We start from the raw sequence: 21,784 nt of genomic DNA, 5'->3' as shown, positions 1-21,784 counted from the left end.
AAGGACTGATGTATTTTGAATCCGCAAACAAGGAACTTTACAAACAATTGATTGATTAAACCTTTAGACACAATTTTTCCCTTTCTTTGGTACGTATTACAATAATTGATTAAAGGTCCAGTGTGTAGGATCTGGTGGTATCTAGCTGTGAGGTGCGCGAATGGCCCTCTTTAGAGCAAGTTGGAGTAGAGCCAGTGTGTAGACTGTGTGTGTATGTGGGAAGTGGGTGGTGAAGCAAGAGAGAGAGAGAATGGTGGCAACAAGAGCGAGTAACGTTATCGACTCCGGTCCGAGCAGGAAAGGTTTGGTTTGTCCGTTCTGGGCTTCTGTTGAAACATGGCGGTGCAATATGGCAGACTCCGTGAAGAGGACCCGCTCCTTACACGACAATTCCTATTATCAGGTGATTATACACTATAGAAAACATACTTATTAATATTATATATTCAATTTCTGGGAAATTGGAGGGTTTTAAAGTCATTTATATTTATTAATCAAAAAACAAAACACAAAGGAAAGTATAAAGTAGTTTATATAGAATGACACAAAACAGACATGTAAAAATCTGGAGTCTGTAAATACCAGATAACTAAAAAGACATGCGTTAAGACTTCAGAACCTCCAACTCAATGCAATCACTTTGTATTTAAAATGTTAATGTGGTGGCAAAAACACTCTGCTGTTGGAATTAAAACTGAATCATTTATACGAATAAAACTGACTGCAACATTTCTTGTTAATCTAAGGTTATAAGTCATGTGATACATTTCCAAAACTTGTTCAGAACTAATTGAATCCAAGATGAAAACAAGCTAAAAACACAAACGACAGGGAGAACTCCCTCACACTTCCATAGTCTCTGATATTATCTGCCCCCTGCAGACTTGAAGGCCTCTATATCCTTTCGCCTTATTTTACACGTTAGCCTTGGACTTGAAGCTCTTCAAAGTTTCCCTCAGCTTCTGTAGATCAGCTTCATCCTCCTCCACGGTCTTAGCGCAGAGACGCTGCACTCTGCTGTGCAGATCCTCCAGGCACTTCTGTTGTACAACAACCACAGGAGACAATGGGTTATATTAATGCATAACAATAATGTAAATACAGATGACACATGAATAATGATGCCATCAGAACAATAAGTAAACTATGTCTAGATGAAGAGTTATTATATTGCATTAGGCAGTGTTGGGCAGTAGCGGCACTACAAGTAGCGGTGTTACTAGTTTAACTACATTTCTCAGTAGCACCGCTGTTTTCTGAATCAAATAGCTTTGAGTAGCTTACATCTTTTATTGATCAAGTATTGAGGTAGCATCGACACAAGCTATATTTTCCCAAGCATTTCTGAAGCTCAAGTGCAGCGGAGCTTTCTGCTGTGGTCTGAAATAAAACAGCTGAGGACCACACACTGTTGCAGAAGTGACGCCACCGCCGTACACGGACGTGTATGTGTAGCCGGCAGAAGCACGTCCGTATGACGGTGACATCACGTACCAATCCTTGGACGGATGCCTATGACGTCTTTGCTGTAGGGAATAGACATGCCAGCTTGTGTTTACTTGATGTAGGCCTACACATACGGCCACGAACATACACTGTTTCATTATATTAATATGCTACAGTGTAGTTTCATTCGTGCAAGGCAGGTGGCTATTGCTACGGCAGTAAGGTGCATGATTGGCCATGGATGTTAGAATTAAGTGTGCATTGATAGCTGATTATATTATTAATTATATAATTTATATTAGGCCTATACAGATTTATATTATATATTTTTATATTAATAGCATTGACTTGGAATTAAGTTGAAACACTATTGTTTTGCTATAATTCCTTTGTGTACTTCATACAATCAAATCTTTTCTGCATGGATACTTATATATACGTATAAGGTTTTTGATATAAAACCATGTGCTTGTGATGTTTTGCACTGGGAGAAAAGAAACTAGATTTAGTTATTTTGATACATTAGTTTGTTTGCTCACTAAAACACAGTGAAGGACGCCTGGGATATGGAGTCTTCCTTGCCGTACAGGGGACAGATGTAGAGTTGTAAGAAACTTACCTCTGTGACTGACAAGTGGCTAGCAGCTGTGGTAAATACAGAGACGAGGTTGTTGGTTACTATTCGTCTCTCCTCATTGGTCTCCTGCAGCACCAGGTGGTACCTGAAGACGAGACGACCACAAGTGTTTTTATTCTAAAACAAAAAACTCATCAGATAGGAGCAGAAACCTCGAAGATGTTAAAGCTCACACATCAACCCCCATTTTAATGGAAATGAGAATAAATGAGGCAAAGGTATCAAGATGAAACAGTAAACAGAACCAACAGTGCTTTGTTTTGTGGTGGCAAGAGGCTCCAGCAGGATGAAGTATTCCTTAAGACAAATATAACTCACTGTTGTTGCGCTGCCTTCAGTTGTTGCACGCCCTCGTCGTAACCACAATTAACCTTCTTCTCAAGAAGTGCACGATGGCCGTCCATTGACTCCATCTCTGCTGCCCAGTCCTGTTCCTCGTGGGCCTGCTCCTATACAGACACAAACACACAGGAAACGAGTGTTAGTACGTGTATGACGCAACTGTGCATTTTCTGTATGTCACCAACATGTTCAAATGTTTACTCATTCCTGTTTTTCAGCTTAGAGGACAAATAGTTCAGCGCTGAACAGACACAAACAGATTTTGTTTGAATTTGGTTAGCTCTGCTCGATGTGGACCAACTGGTGAATGTAGTAATGCAATATCTACCAACATAAAGCAGACTGAACTATGTGGACTATACCTGCATGTCAGAATCCAACCGTTCATCCAGCTTGCGAATCTGCTCTTTCAACTGCTTCAGGTCATTGGACTTGTCCACCATGTTAGAATTCACCTTAAAGACACACACACATTTCAAAATGACAAATGTGATTAAAAAAAGATGCACTTTGGTAATAATGTGTGTCAGTGCAGGAAAAAGTGAATACAGTGGAAACCGCTTATAGTGATCACGTCTGTCCGGGTCAAATTGATCACTATAAGATGATTATTATAACTGATTTTTTGTTGTGGTGCATCATTTCTAATGCAGATTACCATCTAATTTACATTTGTATTTTTATTACATGAATACAAGGTAATGAAACGGACCGTGGCGCGCTATTTACTGGCTCACTGCTAATTCTCCTGCCTTTTCCCTCACCACGGGTGAGGCATTGCCCTACTTTTGGCCGCACCCCTTTGCCAGGGCTCCTCGTTCTCTCACTCGGTAGCGTCATTTAGGGAGACAGGCGCTGGTCTGCATGTGTGCCGCAGAGCCAGTTGAGGATGGGCAGAGTTTCACTTTGGGGGCATTATGTGATGAGGCATTATCAATCCATTTGGCGAGGGCAGCTTCAACCCCAGTTGCTTTCCCGTGCGCATTTGTTTTTTTATTCAGAGAAAATTGCTTTCCTTTTCTTGTCATGATTTCAATGCACAGGGATCCAGCCGGAAAACAGACGGTCCCTGAGGCAAAGTATCAAGGGAGTAAAGTAAAAAAGAAAACAAATATTAAATTAACGTTAGTCTAACGTAGTTTTAAAATGCTTTTTCCATGAGTTGTCGTATATGAAAAGACCCCAAATGAACACTGAAAGTGGACTACTTGATTATTAAAAGCTAACTATTTAAAAAGCATTTGTATAGGACTGATTCTGTCCAATGCTTTTTGATCCATATAAGTGGTTGATCACTGTAACCGTGAGGCGGTTTCCACCCTTAGAGCAAAATAAGGATTTTGTTACCTGTTCTTTAGACTCCTCCATACTGAATTTCATGTTGGCTAATCGACTGTTCTCCTCCTCCACATCACTGAGCAGCTTTCTAAGGACCATCTACAACACACAGCATGGATCAGAACAAAAACCTATCAGCACACACTATGAAAAAAAATCTAACTTCCTACAACGGAGTAAACATTTAAATATAATATAAAATATCAAAAGCTACAAATAACTGGAAATCGTATTCATACCAACTTGAATTAAGATCCATCAAACTATAAAAAGACTGCTCTTACACTGATTCAAATGTTGGTGTAAACAGGACCATTAGCTGGAAATACCTTTATCTGTGCATTATGCTGAACCGTGTTGCCGGGTCCAAATTCAAACGACCTGATCTCAAAATCATGACCACAGGCGTTCTCTGCAGACAGTGGTATCAGCTTCAGTTTACGTGCCAGCTTCTGATACTCTGCCACCTTCAGCTCCACCTAGAATTGAGGGAAATAACAGGAGAGGACAGACAGAGGAGGGACAAGGAAACAAGTTCAATCAAAGGTCAAAATATGTGCCACTAGATGAAAAACATCTGCTATTATCAATCTATACTGACTACAACTGGGTAGCAAAAAACAACTATTCAGAAGAAGCTGAGTCATACGTCACATACACTAACTTTACAATAATTTGTACTATTTCTGCATACACACTTCAGTAGATATACATACAGTACCTTCTCTTTCACTTTGGCCAGAGCGATCTCCTCATTCCACTTGTGCTGTTCAGCGTCTTCAAGAGACTTGCTGAGACAGGAGATGGTCTGTTGGAGTTCATTCTTCTCTCTGTTGATCCTCTCGACATCAGCTGGAGTAAACTTCTGGTTCTGCAGGAGGTGTTGCAGTTCATTTTGCTCATGTTTTAGAGACACCAGATGACTGCCTGCAAAGAGGAAAAAACACAGTGTGTATGAAGACAGATCCAATCCTCAATTCTGATTGGAAAGAAACATTCAAAAGCTATTGTAGAAGATCCAATAAACCCACTTATGACCACAAAACAGATTATAAATACCCGGGTATCTAGGGATGTCCCTAATACCGTTTTTTTGGGCTTCGAAGCAAACAGTGATATCTGTCTGAGAATAACTAATAATAATCAATGTTGAATATGAATAATGAATAACGTTGTGGGATTATTCCTTACTTAATGGTCTGCTTTGGAATTTATACTTTATTATTCAAATACTGATTTGAAGGTCGATTACAATGGCAATGGTCGAAGCTTCGAAGCATTCGGGTCAACCCCACGGGTTTAATATTGCGATGACGATATGACTTGCGATAAATAAACAAATATTGAAGTGTGCATTTTAGCTATACATTTCCTATGTCAGCCTGGTTGTCTTTAAATTCAGATTCGGATTAGAATTGAATATTTCAAATATAACTAGGTTAAATGTTGTTTCTGGAGCAGCAACAGTTATGTTAACAACAGCAAATTCACCATATAAACTCATTAATATCTCACTGGAAACAAATCTAAAATGTTAATAAAATAAATCATATTCCTGACATCAAAATACTGGGAAGTTTAGAGAATGAAGAACACAGACATCAGTCATTCATCCTGTCCTCTGTCCTCCTCCCTCTGCTGATGTGATTCACTGCTGCAGGTACTGTTGGTAGAGGGAGGAGGGGCCGCTTTGAGTCAGTCGGCTGCTAAGTTTACAAGAATTCGACAAATTTTAAGATACGTGGCAAACTAAGCTAAACAGACTACACACAGACAGCTTTTGTTTTAGCTCATTTAGTGTGTGATGGTTTTATTGCACTTACTTGCAGTAACGGACGTAGTTGTCGTCAACTTGAATTATCTTCACTTCCCCTGTCTCACTTCTCTGTCTCCACCGCGGCCTCTCTGATCTGCTGTTTGCTAACTCCACTCCGTGTGTGTGTGTGTGTTATGAGGAGCTCAGGCCCGACACAGAGCAGGGAGAGGCTGCAGCGTGATAATAAATACTACACTCTTCAGCCCAGGGGCCCGTTTAATACCTGGTTTTGCTAACCATCCCTAAATAAAAATATTTTTTCTTATTAATCACATTTCAGGCAGTCTTTTGCGATGACGATGAAAATACCATTTATCTGTCAGCACTAACTTGAATACTGTGTAGTTACTACAGAAGAACTATGTTGCTTAGTGGGAGCTTTCTTTGCACTGAATGATTACTGGTTGATATCAAGAGACATTTGCACTCTTCACTGTTAGCAGTTTTAAAAACAGTGTAAAGTATGGTCTCTTGTGGCTTATTAATTAAAAACAGGAATGTTAACTGTTTTTTTTAACAGGGACTCAAACTGAGACAGGATCTCAGCCAAGACACAAGTCCAGCTAACCCATATGTAGAATCCTTATTATGCTGGTGCTGAGTGTGCACCGGCACATAAAAGAAATTTGGAAATGTGTAATTCCAGTTACTCAATGCAGTGGTTCCCAGACTATTTTTCTTGAAATACCCCCTACTTGTATCTTAGAAAAGCTGAGCCCCGCCCCGTCCCCATACCTGAGCAAATCTAATTTTGACATCCTCAGAGCAGACAAATCCTGGCACACCCCCTGTGATCTTTGGCGCCCCCAAGGGTTGGGAACCACTGACTTAATGAATAGTAGTAACTAGCACATCTTCATGGTGACTTAATACTGAGATCCAGACATCATCAGATGCCCACAGGATCCAGCGCATCCTGCCAAAGAACTGGCTGACTGACACGGTTATATTTACCAGTGGTCTCCAGCTCATCGCTCAGTTCTGAAGTTCGGTTCTGCAGGTTGGCTTCAAAGATGTCCAGGTTGCTTTTATAACTCTGGAGTTTCTTGAGGTCTGCCTGCCGCTGCACCCTCTCAATCCTCTTGGTCATTAGGCGGTCCTGTCCAGGAGAAGGAAACAGAAGATGTTTTCATATTACGGACTGAACTAGAAATCAAGTGCACAACCTATTACAACCCCAAAGTATTTTGCCTACAGCTTTAAAACCTTTGCACCTTTCAATAGTCACAATTATCCTTTCCTTTTGTGCAGCACTTTTTAGTTGACGATGCTCAGGTTTTCTACTTAAATTAATGCAGTACAATTGCCCTTACTGCGTATAAGAAACGGTAATGGAAATATAAAGATTTTAAAATCATAATCTAATCTGTGCACACGGGGATGTGTCAAAATAAACGTCTTCTGACCGTCTGGCTGTCCTTTTCCAGTCGTTCAACCTCCTCGTTGAATATTCTGTTCTTCTCCTCCATCTCGGCCAGCAGGGCTTCGTCGACGTTGTAAAGCTTCTCTGTGAAGACACACACTTCTTGTTGGTTTTGCGATATCAAATTTTTTACTGGGACTCAAATTTGAACTTTAAACTAACAACTGAATCAACATTATGCTTGAATATACATAGAAAACAATTCATTCTTAAAAAACAACTCGTTCCATCAGAGAGATGCTGTGCTTACTCAGTTTATTGAGGAACATTTCATCCAGATCCTCAAATGTGTCATCACCCTGCATGAACATGGAGTATGACTCAGCTGTGTAGTCAAGGAGGAGCTGCACAGTGAAAAGTGAAAGAGAAGATCAGTAAGGAGGTCTTGTGTTGTGAATCCAGCAACAGATATACAGTACATCCTCTCGACATATCTCTAGCATTATTAGTAGTGGAGTGTTTATGCCTCATGGTGCTGTTTCGGAGTACCTTGTTATACTTAGCCCCTTCCTCGATCTCATCAGTGTCTTCACCGAAGTCACTGAACAGAAGGTCCTGCTTGCTCAAACACCAGTTGATCTGACACACAGAATAAACACAACACTGGTTTTTAACTAGTTTCATTAAATAAAAATGAGATTGGTTTAGTTTATTCTGCATCCTATGCAAATGAACCTGGTTTTAGATGGTAACAGTTCACTGTAATTCCTATTAAAATGTCTTGTTTGCTTCTCACCTTGACTTGATCAATTAGCCACATGAGAGCACCAAGTGCCTGAGGCCAGGTGTGGGGAGCTCCAACAGAATACATTGAAGACTTGGAGAGAACAAATGGGTACCTTAAACCAGAAACAGGGAGAGAAATAAAGAGTCAGCCATGTTTCTTACACTGAAGAAGAGGAACCAACATCAAGGCTCGCAACAAATGGTAAGGTACTTGCATGTAGAGACTACTTGAGCTATGACTTTGTTAAATGCTGTAGCCTTTTTTAAGATGTTCTCTCCATTGTTCTTTGTATTATTTTTTTCATCGAGCCTCATCCTTAAATTCCAGTGGTACTAAAGTGCCTTCTGAATATACATAGCTAGGCAACCAAATGCTTCCTGTGATGAAAATATGCACTTAAGACTGTCGGGGTACTAAATGAAACAAAGAAATATCAATATATACAATACTTGTTAATACTAAAAGACAACATTTTACCTCAGGGCTTTTAGGATAGCTGGAACCTCCTCCTCAACTTTTGAGTTTGGCATCTCAAATGTTGGGTCTAGCTGACGGTAGACAAACTCAAATATCTTCACAAACTCCTTGGTAGAGGGAGACTGGAGGGTCTTGGATGACAAACTGCCCGGGTAACCGTGCTCTGTCAAGAACTAGAAAGACATAAGAGAGAATATTAGGCTGGACAGAACTACAGTATGGATTCTCACTCAAACTGACCAACACCTACACTATTTTTTTTTTTTGCAAATGCAGGTACAAGAAAGATTAAGCTACAATTCGATTTCACACTCAGTCAGTTATCGTCAGCAAAAATTATATTTAATCAGTATGAATGTAGTAATACAAATAAATGAATAAAATACAAACCTGATACGAGCCAGTATTGATATTATGCTTATATAGTAGTGAGACTATCACTGTAGAACCAAAGGTGCTAGAGCCCTTCAGACATTTATGTATAAATGTGTCCATCAGGCGTGTTGCAATAATACTCAGCAGTTCAGTAGTTGTTTTCATATTCCACACAGTGGATTTAATGTACTGAACATAAAGGGTGTAGCAATGTCAAAACGAACTAACCTCTTTGTGTATATACATCACATGGACTGAGAAATAAAGTATCTTTACCTCATGCAGTTGTCTGATACATTGCTGAACGTAGGATTTATCATGCAGAGGTCTGGTGTCTTTGATCTTCTCAGATGCTCCAAACCCTGACATGGTGCTGTTGCGAGGCATGCTGGCAGTCCTGCAGACAAATTATTAATACACAAAGACAATATTAAATACCATTTTTTTAATTGACAAGGAAATTAAGTTTAATTTCATTTGCATCTATATAATTGCATTGTAGAAATGTATTACTGGGAATAAACAGACTGAACTACCTTGAGTAGGATAATTAATTCTCCTCCAATTTACTCATTTCAGTACATTTGACCAAATTTACTCTGTTCATTTTCTAATTTGCATTTGTGACTGGTTTAAATTTAGTAAGTAACTTAAGGCTCAGTCAGCTGAGGTTTTCACAGAGGTATTGCTCTCTTTGAGGTGATATTTACCGGATATTTAGGTACAGCGTTTTCCTTCTACACTGTGTAAGGTAAAGACTAAACATTTTCACCACTTACCTTATTTCATCTTACTACTACTGTAATTGTACTGGTACAATCTATGATTTTATTGATGTATATATACTGTATGTTCTCAGTCCTTACATGTACATTACAGTACATTGTAAAGCAACTTTGTACATTTCTGAAATATTGTTATATATTCACATACCGGGCTCCAAAGAAGCTGGTCCGCCTTTCAGAGGTCCCAGACTGCGGCTTGGGTATGTTGAGCTTTCCAAAGGAAGGCTGTTTACTGTAAAGAAACAAAACTGTGAACAAATGGATGTATTCCACATGCTCACTCACATTTGAACAAGCTGCCACTAATCCATTCTTCATCTTTCTTTTAAAATGTATTTAATCAGGAGATTGGAAATCTCCTTTACAAGAGGGTTCTGGCCAAGACAGGCAGCAGCACATTAAACAAAGTTTCAGACAAGTTAACAGACATCAGGTTATACCAAGAGCGCAGTCTGTACATTGTACAGGAAAGCAGTATCTTTGCTGACTAAAAAATGTATGAATTTCTTGTTTTTTTAAAAGTTACTTCAAACCAACCTCTTGGGAGTTGTATACGCCATGCTCATCCTATTGCTGTCTTGCACTCGCATAGGCAGCTCTGATAGTCTGCTGCTTGCTGCTCGACTCCTCCTTCCACTGGACACAAATTATTACAAAAAAAAGAAACAGATGTTAGCGTTATTCAATTTTCAATTCAATTCAATTTGCTTTATCAGCATGACTGACAGGTGAACAATATTTCCAAAGCGTCAATTCAGTAATAAATTAAAATGAAAAAAGAACAAAATAAAAAAAAACATATATATACATATTTACAATTCATTAAGCAAATTACAATTAATAGATATTTAAAAAGAACATGCATGTAAATGAAAGAAAACAATAAAGAAGTAATTAATGTTTGTTGTGTCAATAAAACAAACAAACAAATAAAAAACAATTAATAACAATATATTGCAATATCAAAGGATAAATGTAAAAAAAACATGAATTAGAGGAGTTAATAAAAGGCAGAGTGTGAGTTACATCTATTATGTGTTGTGGTTGTCTCTTTGGCTGTGACATGCACTGACATATCCTGCAGCTCCTATGGCGATGACACTATTTTCTCCAAGTAGATGTATTTTATTTTTGGTCAGAGAGGGAATCAAAATCTTGGAGTTTACATTTAATTTTTGTAAAGATTTTTTTCCCTAATTTCTTCATATTCTACTGTTTCACAAAGTCAACTTAAAAAAAAAAGATAATATAAGATAAGATATTCCTTTATTAGTCCCGCAGTGGGGACATTTGCAGTGTACAGGGATAGTGCAAAAAACAAGATGCATCAGCTAACACAGTAAAAGAAGAGCTAAACAAAGTGTAACAAAATATGAAGCATTTAAATAGAAGGAAGTATAAAAATAGGAGCAGTATATACAGTGTTGACAATAAACAGACTACTAACAAAAATGCACAAGTGGAAAATGATATCGCACAGTGAGAATGAATGAATGAATGAATGAATGAATGAAATTCCACCTGTAAATATCAGGTTATTGTCAGTTTTCTGGTGTGTAAGTGGTCTACTAGTCTACTTAGCGTTATTCTACTGTTTCACAGAGTCAACTACATAATCAAGGCGATAATGTTGGCTACATTTAGTAAATGAATGCCAGTAATGGTAGATAATAGCCACAGATAACTGACGTTGGCGTAAAGTCTGACAGTTTACTGTGTGTCAGCTATTTATTATGTATTATCTGTATTGCACTGATCCTGGGAAACACACTTTCTTCCTGCCTGGCAGAATGACAATGAATGAATTGAATAAAGTCATAATGTTATGACTGTATCAGTGGACGCTGTGCGATAGCTTAGCTAGCTAACTAGCTCACTAGCTACTCGTTCAGTGACCTGAGTTAACTAGACATTACTGAACACGCTGAGTTAGTGGTTTTCTATCTAAATCTAATACTCGTAGTCATGAAGTGCAGCTAACGTAACGTTGAGTTATCATTATTACGGTCTGTAACGTCGCCTAAATGAGCGGTAACGTTAGCTAACTGAAGTAGAGACACAATAAAGACGACATCTGAGGCAAAGCTACCAAACTATTACTTAGACTGTTGTTTGCTCATAGTTTCCAGTGATACATAAATGACTTTAAGTGATTATATATAACATATCAAGACGTACCGCTCCATTGTTTTGCTGTTTGGAAAGTTGATGTTTACAAAATGAATCGAACATCCGGGTCACAAATTTTCACAAACGCCGCCAAATTTATAGAGATGACGAGTTGGGATGTGTCGGTCACGAACGAGCCGGTTCAAAGAGCCGGCTCTTTTAAGTGAACGATAAGAGCCGGCTCCCGTCCGAGAGCGTTTTTTTTCTTTTTCTTTAATTAATTCAAGGCAGTATGATAGGATGATCTTCTCCGCGCCACGGGCACTCCATGCATGGACTGTGACTGAATGTTGTGTTAATGATGTCCGTGCGACCAATCAGGTGATGACAGACAAGGATCATACCACCCAGCAGGGGGGTGCTCGGCGCGTTTACGGTCTACAGGTACAGAGCAGGAGGGAGAGGAGGAGAGAAAGAGAGAGAGGAGTGCAGTGCGCGAATAGCAGACAAGATGAGTGACAGTCGCAAACAAAGCAGCATGTAAAATTATGGTATTCTGGAAATTATAAGGTTTCGTATAATTATATTGAATAATTTAAGTGATATATGCGCACACATGCTAATCAAAGGTCAAAACAGCGCTAAATTTGGCTGAATTATAAAAGGCAGAAGTGGTAAAACGAAGAGCCGTTTGGGAGCCGAAAGAGCCGGCTCTTCTTGGTGAGCTGAGTCAAATGATCTGGCTCACTAAAAAGAGCCGGAATTCCCATCACTAGTTGACTAACGTTCATATTTTGATTTTTTTCTTCTTCCATGAGATGACGGTGACGTCACCACAGTACGGAGAGTCAGCTGGTCCAAGAAGGCTTCGTAACGCGCTCTACGAATAATCCACAGCGTCACACCCACACACTTTATTATCATTATAAAAGAACATCTGGAGGAAGGGCAGTTTGATGTTTCACTTCTGTTGTTTAGCATGTAAAATCTAGTAACTCGTATTTGTTATTTTGAATGTGATCTAAGAAAAAACTATCGGAGGGAAATAGGATAATAACACTTTGCTGCACAAATAGGATATTCAAAACTGTTTTGAGTAAATCCTCTAGCAAAACACTACCCATGACTGTAATAATCCAGAAAGTCTGGCAGAGTTGTCAATAGTGATCATACTGTTTTATGCACTAGATGCAGCTAGTATAAAAATATCCAATGAAAAAACATAGTGATATGGGCAGTTACGGATGTAAGGTCTTCTATAGTGGTGTGGCCTGATTCTCCCAAGGGCACAATTTGTTTAAAAAATATATATTATTAATAATAATAATAATAAAAAATATATATATATTTGAATTTTTTACATATTATATATATATAATATATATATATAATATATATATTATATATATATATATATATTTAATAATATATAAAACATTCAAATACTATAGAAACAATTAAAACTACAAATTGTGACCATTCTTCTGGTTTTGTTTGGTTTGAAATCTATGTACAGATATGTTAATAAGGGTCATCTGGCATCATTTGAAGGCTCTCTCCCTCAATATGTAAATGATTATCAACCCTCTTAGTCCTTTCAGGCCTGTCTGTGTTTAAGCAGAGACTTTTCTTCATTTATAAAATGAAAAGATCAGATTAACACTTTGAGCAGACAAGTGACAAAGAGAAGTAGAAAATTTATTGCAGTATTTGTTCCACCAAAAGGGTATGAATATCCTTTCCTCTTATTACTAGGGTGACCTAATACAACAAAATCTACATTTACAAAATATCCTCCTGCAATAGGCCACATATACTGCATGCGTAGTTCGAAATAGAATAAATTATGTTCAGAGGACTCTGCCATTGTACAGCATGGACAAATAAAATTGAACAAAAATAAAAATTCTTATTTTTTTCTTTTTTCTTCTTTTTCCTTCAAATATCTAAAAGCTAAAAGGAAAAAAACCATCAGGGTGCTAGTAGTATAATAAACTCCAAAAACACTTTAATAAGAACATCAAAAAGACTAATTTCCAACATTCACTTAAGGTTTTATTCTTTTTTTACAGCTTTTTGTCTTCAGAGATATAAACATTTTAGGTTTTTGTCGTGTTAAACTATGATACAGTGGGAGTAGAAATGAGCGACTAGAATCTGCTGCACAACAGCGAAGGAGCTCCCACAACAATGTTGACAAAACATTTCCCTCCAGGTCTCTTTTCTGATAGCCTTTTTAAGGGATAATTAGGGTGAATTATTCCTTTAATGCCTTCTGGATTCTATCCTCTGCACTTACACAAACAAAACGTGAGCAGTCCCTCTAATATAATAAGTCTTATGTTTTGTGTCATTTTTGCAAGAATAACTCATGTAAAAGTATGTAGTGTCAAATATTCTTGCCCTCTTGTGTTTTCTTACAAAAATGAGGAAGGAGAGGAGGAGGGTAGGAATCCAGTGAAGTTTGGCTGTTGTTGGAGGTGGCAGGTTGAGGAGGAGGAGTAGGAGCAGGGAAGAGGAGGATTTTGATAAAGTAGAAATGGAGAAGGGGGACCAAAAAAAACGAAAAAGAAACAAAAGAAAAAAAACAAAACACACGGGAGCCATTAGCTAGCCCCTCCTTCCCGCGCTGCATACAGTGAGCGTAAAGTCTGTACTACTTTGTTGCTCAGTTTGTGGTTGCTGGTCAAGGCAATCTTCTTGTAAATGATGTCCGACTCCTTAATAGTGTCCACCCAAGGCACCAGTTTGCGGCCATCGCGTTTCTTGGCCTCCGCCCAGGGCCCCGAGTAGGAGCCGGCCATCCAGTGGATGCTATATCCGTTGGCGGTCTTCTGGATGACTCGAGCGATTTGCGGCCGGTCCTTGTATTTGGGGCAGGAAAGGGCGATCACATCCATAGCGTCCACTGCGTCACTCATGGAGTCACCTGTTCGCCTTGACCTTCGAGAGGACTGCAGGGAGGACAGAAGGAAAAATGTTGCACTATTTTCCCCCACACTTTTATATTGTATTTTACAGATAGCGTCTGTGTGTATCCATTTCTCTCACCCCTGGGGTCCTTTCGTCGCCATCACTATAGTCGTCATCCGTCTCTGGTCCTGCCTGAGTGCGCGGACTGGGTCCTGACATGGGGCCGGTGCCTCCCAGTAGGGCGCTTATGGCTTTGTTTCTGATGTTAGCGCTGGCAGACGCTTCTCCCTCTTCATCCTCCTCGTCTGGGTCCAGATGTTCCATCAGAACCTTGAACTGTGTGGAGTGAAAAGGCAAGAAACTAACTATGAGACACAAATTTCACATTCCACAGCAGTTAAACATCGACCTCCGAGAACTACAGTGTTGAGGTAACCATTACAAACTAATGATTAATGATGGTATTGAATGATTTGAAGGGAAAATTGATCCAGTGGGGCCAGCCACAGCATTTTAGCCCTAACAGATACAATGTAGATAAGGCCTGGTCAACCCACACAGTATATGCTCTTTGCTTGGGTGAAGGTAGGAGATGAAATTGGGGTGGGTGATATATATTGATAATACTCTATGTGTTGTGGCTTGTTCTATGTGGGATGTAGTAAATGACTATATTGCAAACATCAAGTACAAATTGTGACTCGCGTCTCTCAATTCAATTCAACACTCCTGGGCGAGTGTGTGTGGCGTATGAGCATGGCTGTGAGGGGCGTGTGTTTTTGTATCTGGAGGGAAGCAGAGAGAAAGACTTGAGAGAGCGAAAAAAGGGAAGCGCCAAAGCGAGTTTAAACGTGTTGAGGTTGGTAACGGTAATGGAAGATGCCAGCCTCCATTTAAAAAAAGACGGTCAAACTAGCCCCCACGTTGTTTTGCGGTATGTGTATATACTAGGCATTACGGTAAGAGTGTGTAAGAACTGGCTTCGAAATAAAAGTGACCTTCCAGTCTGTCAATAATAAATAATGAATAAATAAAAAACGAAAAAAAATATTAAGTAATAATTAAAATGAATGATGAATTAAAAAAAAACTACCACCTACAAACTGTAATTCAGAGAAAAATTGAATTTGTGTGAATAATTATTTAAACTTCATAATAAAGAATACATTTCCAAAGACCAATCGGACCATCAAAGGGTTAAAGCGGCATTAGGCAGTATATTTTTGGCATCATTTGGCAAAAATTCCATAATAACCTTTCAGCATATTTAATTTAATTAAAGTGTTCCGAGAGATAATTAAACTTCTGCACCTCCTCATGGCTCTGTTTTCAGGATTTAAAAAAATCGAGAGACTTTGGCCAATCACAGGTCATTTCAGAGAGAGGACGTTCCTATTGGCTGTTCTAGAGATGCAGATTTGCGTTCACGCCCCTTCGGTGAAAGCCTGATTCAGCGTGGGAACATCCTGCAGGAAAAGTTGCTATTCCGGCATTGGAAACAAACTGCCTACACTGCAAAGCAACCCATAAAAAGACAGACAGACCAGCTACGGTGGCTACAGCAGTAGCTCGGGGAAAGCATCATTTTCTCTCCATCTCTCTTATAGTTTAGCCTTCTATGCTGAAAGGTTATTTCTGGCAATAACGCCAAAAATAAACTGCCTCACCCAGCTTTAAATCAAAGAGTTATGCTATTTTAGAGAAAATATGAAAACAGAGATATACTGTATATTGTATACCACTGCATAGCCTAAAAATATCGAGATAGTATTTATAAACCATATTGCCCAGCCTTGAGATAAAGGCAGGCAGCGTAAAGGTCAGTTAGGTCAGGGTTAGAGAATGGTGTCCGTCATGAGGGCCTAGTTATAGTTCAAAACATCATTTAACATGAATACTGGACTTCCTTGAATGCTAAATAACTTTTGGCACATTTTACTGTGTATTGATAACTTTCTTCAGATAATTAGAAATCACTTTGTATTTAAATGCTGATGTAAGTAACTGGCAATCGGCGATGTCGGCCTACATAAAGCAATGGCATGGAAAGTCTGATATAGCTTCATTACTTACATCTAGGTACTGTCTGACAATCCGCTTCTTGATATCGTTTGACAGAGTGGCGCGAGCAATGTTGTTGGCGATGAAGTCGATGGTTTGTCGTGGGTGGAAGGCAGCGTTGCTTTTTCTGTTCACTGCCTTGTCGTACACCTTTGCTGACTCTGTTGGAGAGTACTTCTGAATTTTGCTGTTGGAGGACAAACAAATGATGAGTTACAGAGGTCATGGAATTCCCAATGTGGCTGAAGGTTTGGAACTAATCAACAACAAACTAATCAGCACTTCAAAATGTAGATATAGTTATTTAGATAAAGGCTGTATAGAAATAAAGATTATGTATATCTTACCCGTCAGAGAATCCATACTGGTTCTTGAGATGCTGTTTGAGCACCAGCAGCAACAGGATGCCCTGAACAGCATTAGCAAAGTCCAAGAGACCTGTGGGATTGTCTGGGAGGAGCCTCATGACTTTTTCCACATCCTCCAAATCCAAATCGTCCAGATCAGATTCGGACTCTGAGCTCTCCGCGGCTGCAACAGGTTTTCTGACCTTTTTAGGCCGCCGTACCACATCGTCATTCTCACTGTTCTGTTCCTCACCGCTACTGTGAGAATCGCAGTTCATCCTTTCCTCTTCATCCTCCCCATCTGACGTGTTCTTCCACTCCTTTACCTTTACCTTCTTCTCCTTACGCCTCGGCTCCTTTAGCAGAAGCTGGATTGGAGAAATGAATAAAACTCCATATAAATACTTATAATAAAAAAAAAAATGCTTTTCAAGATTTCTTCAGCCTCATTGGAGGGGATACTTACCCCCAATATATGGAAGCTACTTTCAAAAATGCTATCCTACCTCTTTGAAGGTTTGCAACAAGTTGCTGCCAGAAACAGACAGGGTGATGTCTATGTGGTGCATAATGAAGAGAGGCTCCTCCTGGCACTGGTAAGGGAAACAGGCGAGGTTGTCTGCTACAAACAGCAGCATGTTTACTTCCGTCCTCTGCAGAGAGAAAGAAAAGTGAAGAAAAGCATGATTGAGAGTCAGTGCCTGGTACAAACTCACATTGCAGTGTTCGCTTATTAGAATTTTAACTATTCATTAGGGCTGTTAATCAATTAAAATATTGAATCGCGATTAATCGCATGATTTTACAAAGTTAATCGCAATTAATCACAAATGAATCACACATTTTTTATCTGTTCAAAATGTATCTTAAAGGGAGATTTGTCAAGTATTTAATAATCTTATCAACATGGGAGTGGACAAATATGCTGCTTTATGCTAATGTATTTATATATTTATTATTGGAAATCAATTAAAACAAAACAATGACAAATATTGATCCAGAAACCCTCACAGGTACTGCATTTAACATAAAAATATGTTCAAATCATAACATGGCAAACTGCAGCCCAACAGGCAACAACAGCTGTCAGTGTGTCAGTGTGCTGACTTGACTATGACTTGCTCCAAACTGCATGTGATTATCATAAAGTGGGCATGTTTGTAAAGGGGAGACTCGTGGGTACCCATTGAACCTCACATATCTTGAGGTCAAAGGTCAAGGGACCCCTTTGGAAATGGCCATGCCAGTTTTTCCTCACCAAACTTTAGCGCAAGTTAGGAGCGTTATTTAGCCTCCTTCGCGACAAGCTAGTGTGACATGTTTGGTACCAATGGATTTCTTGGGTTTTCTAGTTTCATATGATACCAGTACTTCTTCACCTAAAAATCCCAAGTTGCGTTAATGCGTTAAAGAAATTAGCGGCGTTAAAACAAATTTCCGTTAACGCGTTGTTATGGAGTTAACCTTGACAGACCTACTATTCATACATGGTAAAAAATAAAGTAGTCTTAGTAAATTTGCAAGACAGTAAAATAATGGGATTTAACATCTTATTATCTTAGCTTACATTATAAAAGGTACTGCCTTGAAATCAGTGGGATGGTGTGTATAACAGCCGTAATTAACACTTGCTCATTTTATTACATTTCTTGCCAAGACACATTGCTGGCAAATGTGTAAAAAGCACTAAGTCGATTTTCACTTGGCATGTTAATGAGGAAATACCACTTTACACTGAACAGTGCCAAGACTTGTGCAGGTTTACTCACAGAACTGTCATCGAAGAGGTTCAGCAGTGAGATGAGGAAAGCCCTCCGGTGCTGCCGGTTCCCCCGGATCATAGTGAAGAGGTGGGCGCACAGTGCCGAGATCGTCTCTTCCTGTCTGTAACCTCTAATGATGGTCCTCCGAGATGACTCGATGGCCTGCTGCAAGTTGTATGACATCTTCATCCCAGCAACTGCCTTCATCTGCGGAAGAATATGTTGAAAGAAAAGTGTTACAAACTTAGCATTTCAGGCAACTGTTGAGACAGCTGCTGCCATGAGAATGGGCCAATAAAATAATGAGACTAAAATTAGTGTTACAGTATTCCTTCAGCACTACAGAAGTTCCATTTACAATGTGAAAGGAAAACATATTGTATGTAGAACCTGGCTGTAATGCATTTAACATGCACCTTCCTAATGTTGGTCTACTGGCCATTAGTGACAGAAAAGAGTTATATCATAAACTACTTCATGCAGTAAAACAGCTATGGAACATGACTGATTGAAATGATCTGCAACTGTTTTTGCCTTTATTATATATTGGCATGGATCAGGGTATGTGCACATTTTTAAGTACAAGTTTAATGCAATTTAAGACCTTTTTAATAACTCTAAAAAGGAATAAATAATACCATTACTGCTGCAAAATAAATGGACAAACTAGACTATAGCATACACCGTTATTATACAGCTGGGAAGAGGCCCAGACTAAGGGGCTTGGTTGAAAGGCGGCGCCTGCAGCACAGCAGCAGCCTCCGACCTGCCCGGACCCCGCTCTCGGGCCTCTGAAGAGGTCGGCAGACACAAACAGGTGACAAGGGACAACAGCCGCACACGCCTAGGGGAAATCCCGCCCAGAGCATCGACACAGCAACAGGGGGAGGGGAAGCAAGGCCGTGGTCTGAGCGGCCGCCTCTCTATACAGCCCTGCAGACCCAGACCCAGATTTAAAGCCTCCCATCCTATAATTCCAGACATTTTAAGGCCTTGAATATCAAAAACTAAATTTAAGACATTTTTTTAAGGATCCACGGGGATCCTGACATGGATACACTCTCAGATCTCAGTTATTTTTTTTACCAACAGTGCTAAGATGTTGCTGTCTGTTGATCATTCTGTACTGAAGGTTATTAGGGGAGCACTGAAAGGCTAAGTTGGAATTCCTCATCCAGGTACAAAAGGCTCAACTAGCTTAAGTCATCGAGTAACAAGACGAGCCATCATTTTTAAACTTGAAAACACTGAACACCGACTCACATGGATGAATCCCGTGTACTTCTTGTCAATCTCCACCAGCTGTTGGTCCGATTTGTTCCTCATGCTGGGCTCTGGGTCTGTTCCCATTGCAATGAGGTAGGGTACACACTGCACAGACGGGAAGAAAAAGATGTGACGCTCACATGCATATGGTCATATTTCTGTTCTGAAGTAAATGAGTGTTTAACTAGCACATTAAATAATAGATCTTGCTCATCCATTAGGAGTTATTATTAGGCTTTAAGATGCTTACACACAAACATTTTCACATACCAAAGAATCAGAATAAAAATTTTGACAGGATGACCAAACAGAAAAATTAACTGTTTTATATTTATATGATATTGAAATATCGCCCATATCTAGTTCTTGCTCTTACCTGTACAGGATGGATGAGACCCTGATTGAGTGTGAGAGCTATGACGTTGAGAGCAAAGTGCCGTACACTGGACTGGGTGTGGAAGAACGCCTCCAACACCTGCTTTAGATAGAGCTGCATGATGGAGCTGCTCATCCCTGAAGAGATGTCTCCCATCTCCTTCAGATCCTCCTGTTTGGACAGTTTCTTCCCTGCAAGGACACAAAATATGATGTTGCACCAACTTTTCCAGGCAAAATGTCAAAATAAACAACTCATTAATCACTGTGCATTGTTGATAGTGCCACCAACAAAATCTGTATTCCGTCAGAGGATGTAACGCTGAAGCAAAAAGGTGTTAAACTACAGCAACAAGCACTCACATTCTCTGTCTGCTTCCTGCATCCGCGTGTCCTCCTCCTGAAGGTACGTCTGGAGGTTTTTGAGGATCTGGATTTTAAGGTTGATGGAGGAGGCACTGTCAGCCAGGATGCCATTGTACAAGGTCTTCACCTCAGGCATAAACATCTGGCTGGGATGCATGATCACAAGGAAGCCTGAGGGAAGAGAATAACAAACAGCAAAGAAATGTCAGAAAAAGTAAACAATGCATCTCTATCGACCTCATCTCCACCTGCTGGGGCGAGAAAATCTGCTTCTAGCAAATCTCTGGACTTACTACTGCTGTCCTGCAAGTCAACACTGTAAGTCAGAGACTCTGTAACAACATCCCATGCTGTCTAAACACTCATATTTTGCACACAATAAATATGGTGACCTTTATCTTTGTCAAACCTAATAATATTTCAAAATGGTGTTCTTGCCTAAGCCGATGATGGCTTTGGACTTGACCTCCTCGTCCTCATGTTTGGTGAAGTATATCAGCAGCTCGAGAACTTTCTCCTTGATAACAACCTGTACACAACACAGACAGATACATAGTTGTTAGATAGCGTACATTTAATTATTTGTTATTAAAAAAACAGTATAGGAATGGCTTTGGTTTCACATCGAAGCCGTTTCTCTAACTTTACTTTACTTACAACACTTTCACTAGCAGTGGTTGTTTTCTTTCTGTGCCTAAAAATAATAACTGGACTTACAGTTGCAATCCATATCTTTACACAGCTTTAACTTCAAAGGGCTGTCAATCGATTAAATGATTTAATCATGATTAATCACGATTGTCCATGATTAACGCAATTAATTGCAAATCAAACCCATTTTTATTTGTTCAAAATGAACCTTAAAGGGAGATTTCTCAAATATTGAATACTCTTATCAACATGGGAGTGGGCAAACATGCTTGCTTTATGCAAATGTATTCATATATTTAACAACACAACACAAAACCATGACAAATATTGTCCAGAAACCCTCACAGGTACTGCATTTAGCATAACAACATATGCTCAAATCATAACATGGCAAACTCAAGTCCAACAAGCAACAAAAGCTGTCAGTGTGTCAGTGTGCTGACTTGACTATGACTTGCCCCAAACTGCATGTGATTAACATAAAGTGGGCATGTCTGTAAAGGGGAGACTCGTTGGTACCCATAGAACCCATTATCATTCACATATCTTGAGGTCGGAGGTCAAGAG

General features: G+C 39.4%; 2 protein-coding genes across 5 annotated transcripts in view; both read right to left on the bottom strand.

Moving 5' to 3' along the window:
- Positions 1-466: 466 nt before the first annotated feature.
- On the bottom strand, positions 467-11,682 carry ndc80 (NDC80 kinetochore complex component). Its single transcript, XM_074637811.1, has 17 exons — positions 11,545-11,682; positions 9,904-10,002; positions 9,515-9,598; positions 8,858-8,978; positions 8,207-8,379; positions 7,739-7,841; positions 7,492-7,581; positions 7,253-7,346; positions 6,986-7,086; positions 6,534-6,678; positions 4,485-4,690; positions 4,093-4,242; positions 3,773-3,862; positions 2,788-2,880; positions 2,402-2,532; positions 2,066-2,168; positions 467-1,040 (listed from the first exon to the last, which is right to left on the bottom strand). The coding sequence occupies exons 1-17, from the start codon at positions 11,550-11,552 to the stop codon at positions 915-917; spliced, it is 1,917 nt and encodes a 638-aa protein (XP_074493912.1). The 5' UTR covers positions 11,553-11,682; the 3' UTR covers positions 467-914.
- A 1,826-nt stretch (positions 11,683-13,508) lies between these two features.
- Positions 13,509-21,784, bottom strand: part of nipbla (NIPBL cohesin loading factor a) — a 37,224-nt gene continuing 28,948 nt past the window's right edge. For all 4 annotated transcript variants that reach the window (XM_074637809.1, XM_074637805.1, XM_074637808.1 and 1 more), the window contains exons 40-49: positions 21,005-21,095; positions 20,564-20,737; positions 20,202-20,392; positions 19,823-19,930; positions 18,566-18,766; positions 17,303-17,449; positions 16,797-17,164; positions 16,462-16,636; positions 14,527-14,724; positions 13,509-14,429 (exon numbers count right to left, since the gene is read on the bottom strand). In XM_074637809.1, the coding sequence (XP_074493910.1) occupies positions 14,082-14,429; positions 14,527-14,724; positions 16,462-16,636; positions 16,797-17,164; positions 17,303-17,449; positions 18,566-18,766; positions 19,823-19,930; positions 20,202-20,392; positions 20,564-20,737; positions 21,005-21,095 (2,001 nt within the window). In that variant the 3' untranslated portion in view covers positions 13,509-14,081. The remainder of the gene's footprint in view (positions 14,430-14,526; positions 14,725-16,461; positions 16,637-16,796; positions 17,165-17,302; positions 17,450-18,565; positions 18,767-19,822; positions 19,931-20,201; positions 20,393-20,563; positions 20,738-21,004; positions 21,096-21,784) is intronic.

The sequence above is a fragment of the Sebastes fasciatus genome, chromosome 6, assembly GCF_043250625.1.
Source record: "Sebastes fasciatus isolate fSebFas1 chromosome 6, fSebFas1.pri, whole genome shotgun sequence".
In the NCBI taxonomy this organism is placed as follows: domain Eukaryota; kingdom Metazoa; phylum Chordata; class Actinopteri; order Perciformes; family Sebastidae; genus Sebastes; species Sebastes fasciatus.
Note: the sequence above shows the minus strand (reverse complement) of the source record. Positions and strands in the feature narration are given on the sequence as shown.

What these genes read in the sequence shown, in the direction of transcription:
- ndc80 (XM_074637811.1), bottom strand. An exon ending in GTATCAGACAACTGCATGAG is followed by an intron (nt 8,380 to 8,857) that starts GTAAAGATACTT and finishes ATGTCTTTCTAG; the next exon opens with TTCTTGACAGAGCACGGTTA. An exon ending in GGTTGGATTCTGACATGCAG is followed by an intron (nt 2,533 to 2,787) that starts GTATAGTCCACA and finishes GTGTCTGTATAG; the next exon opens with GAGCAGGCCCACGAGGAACA.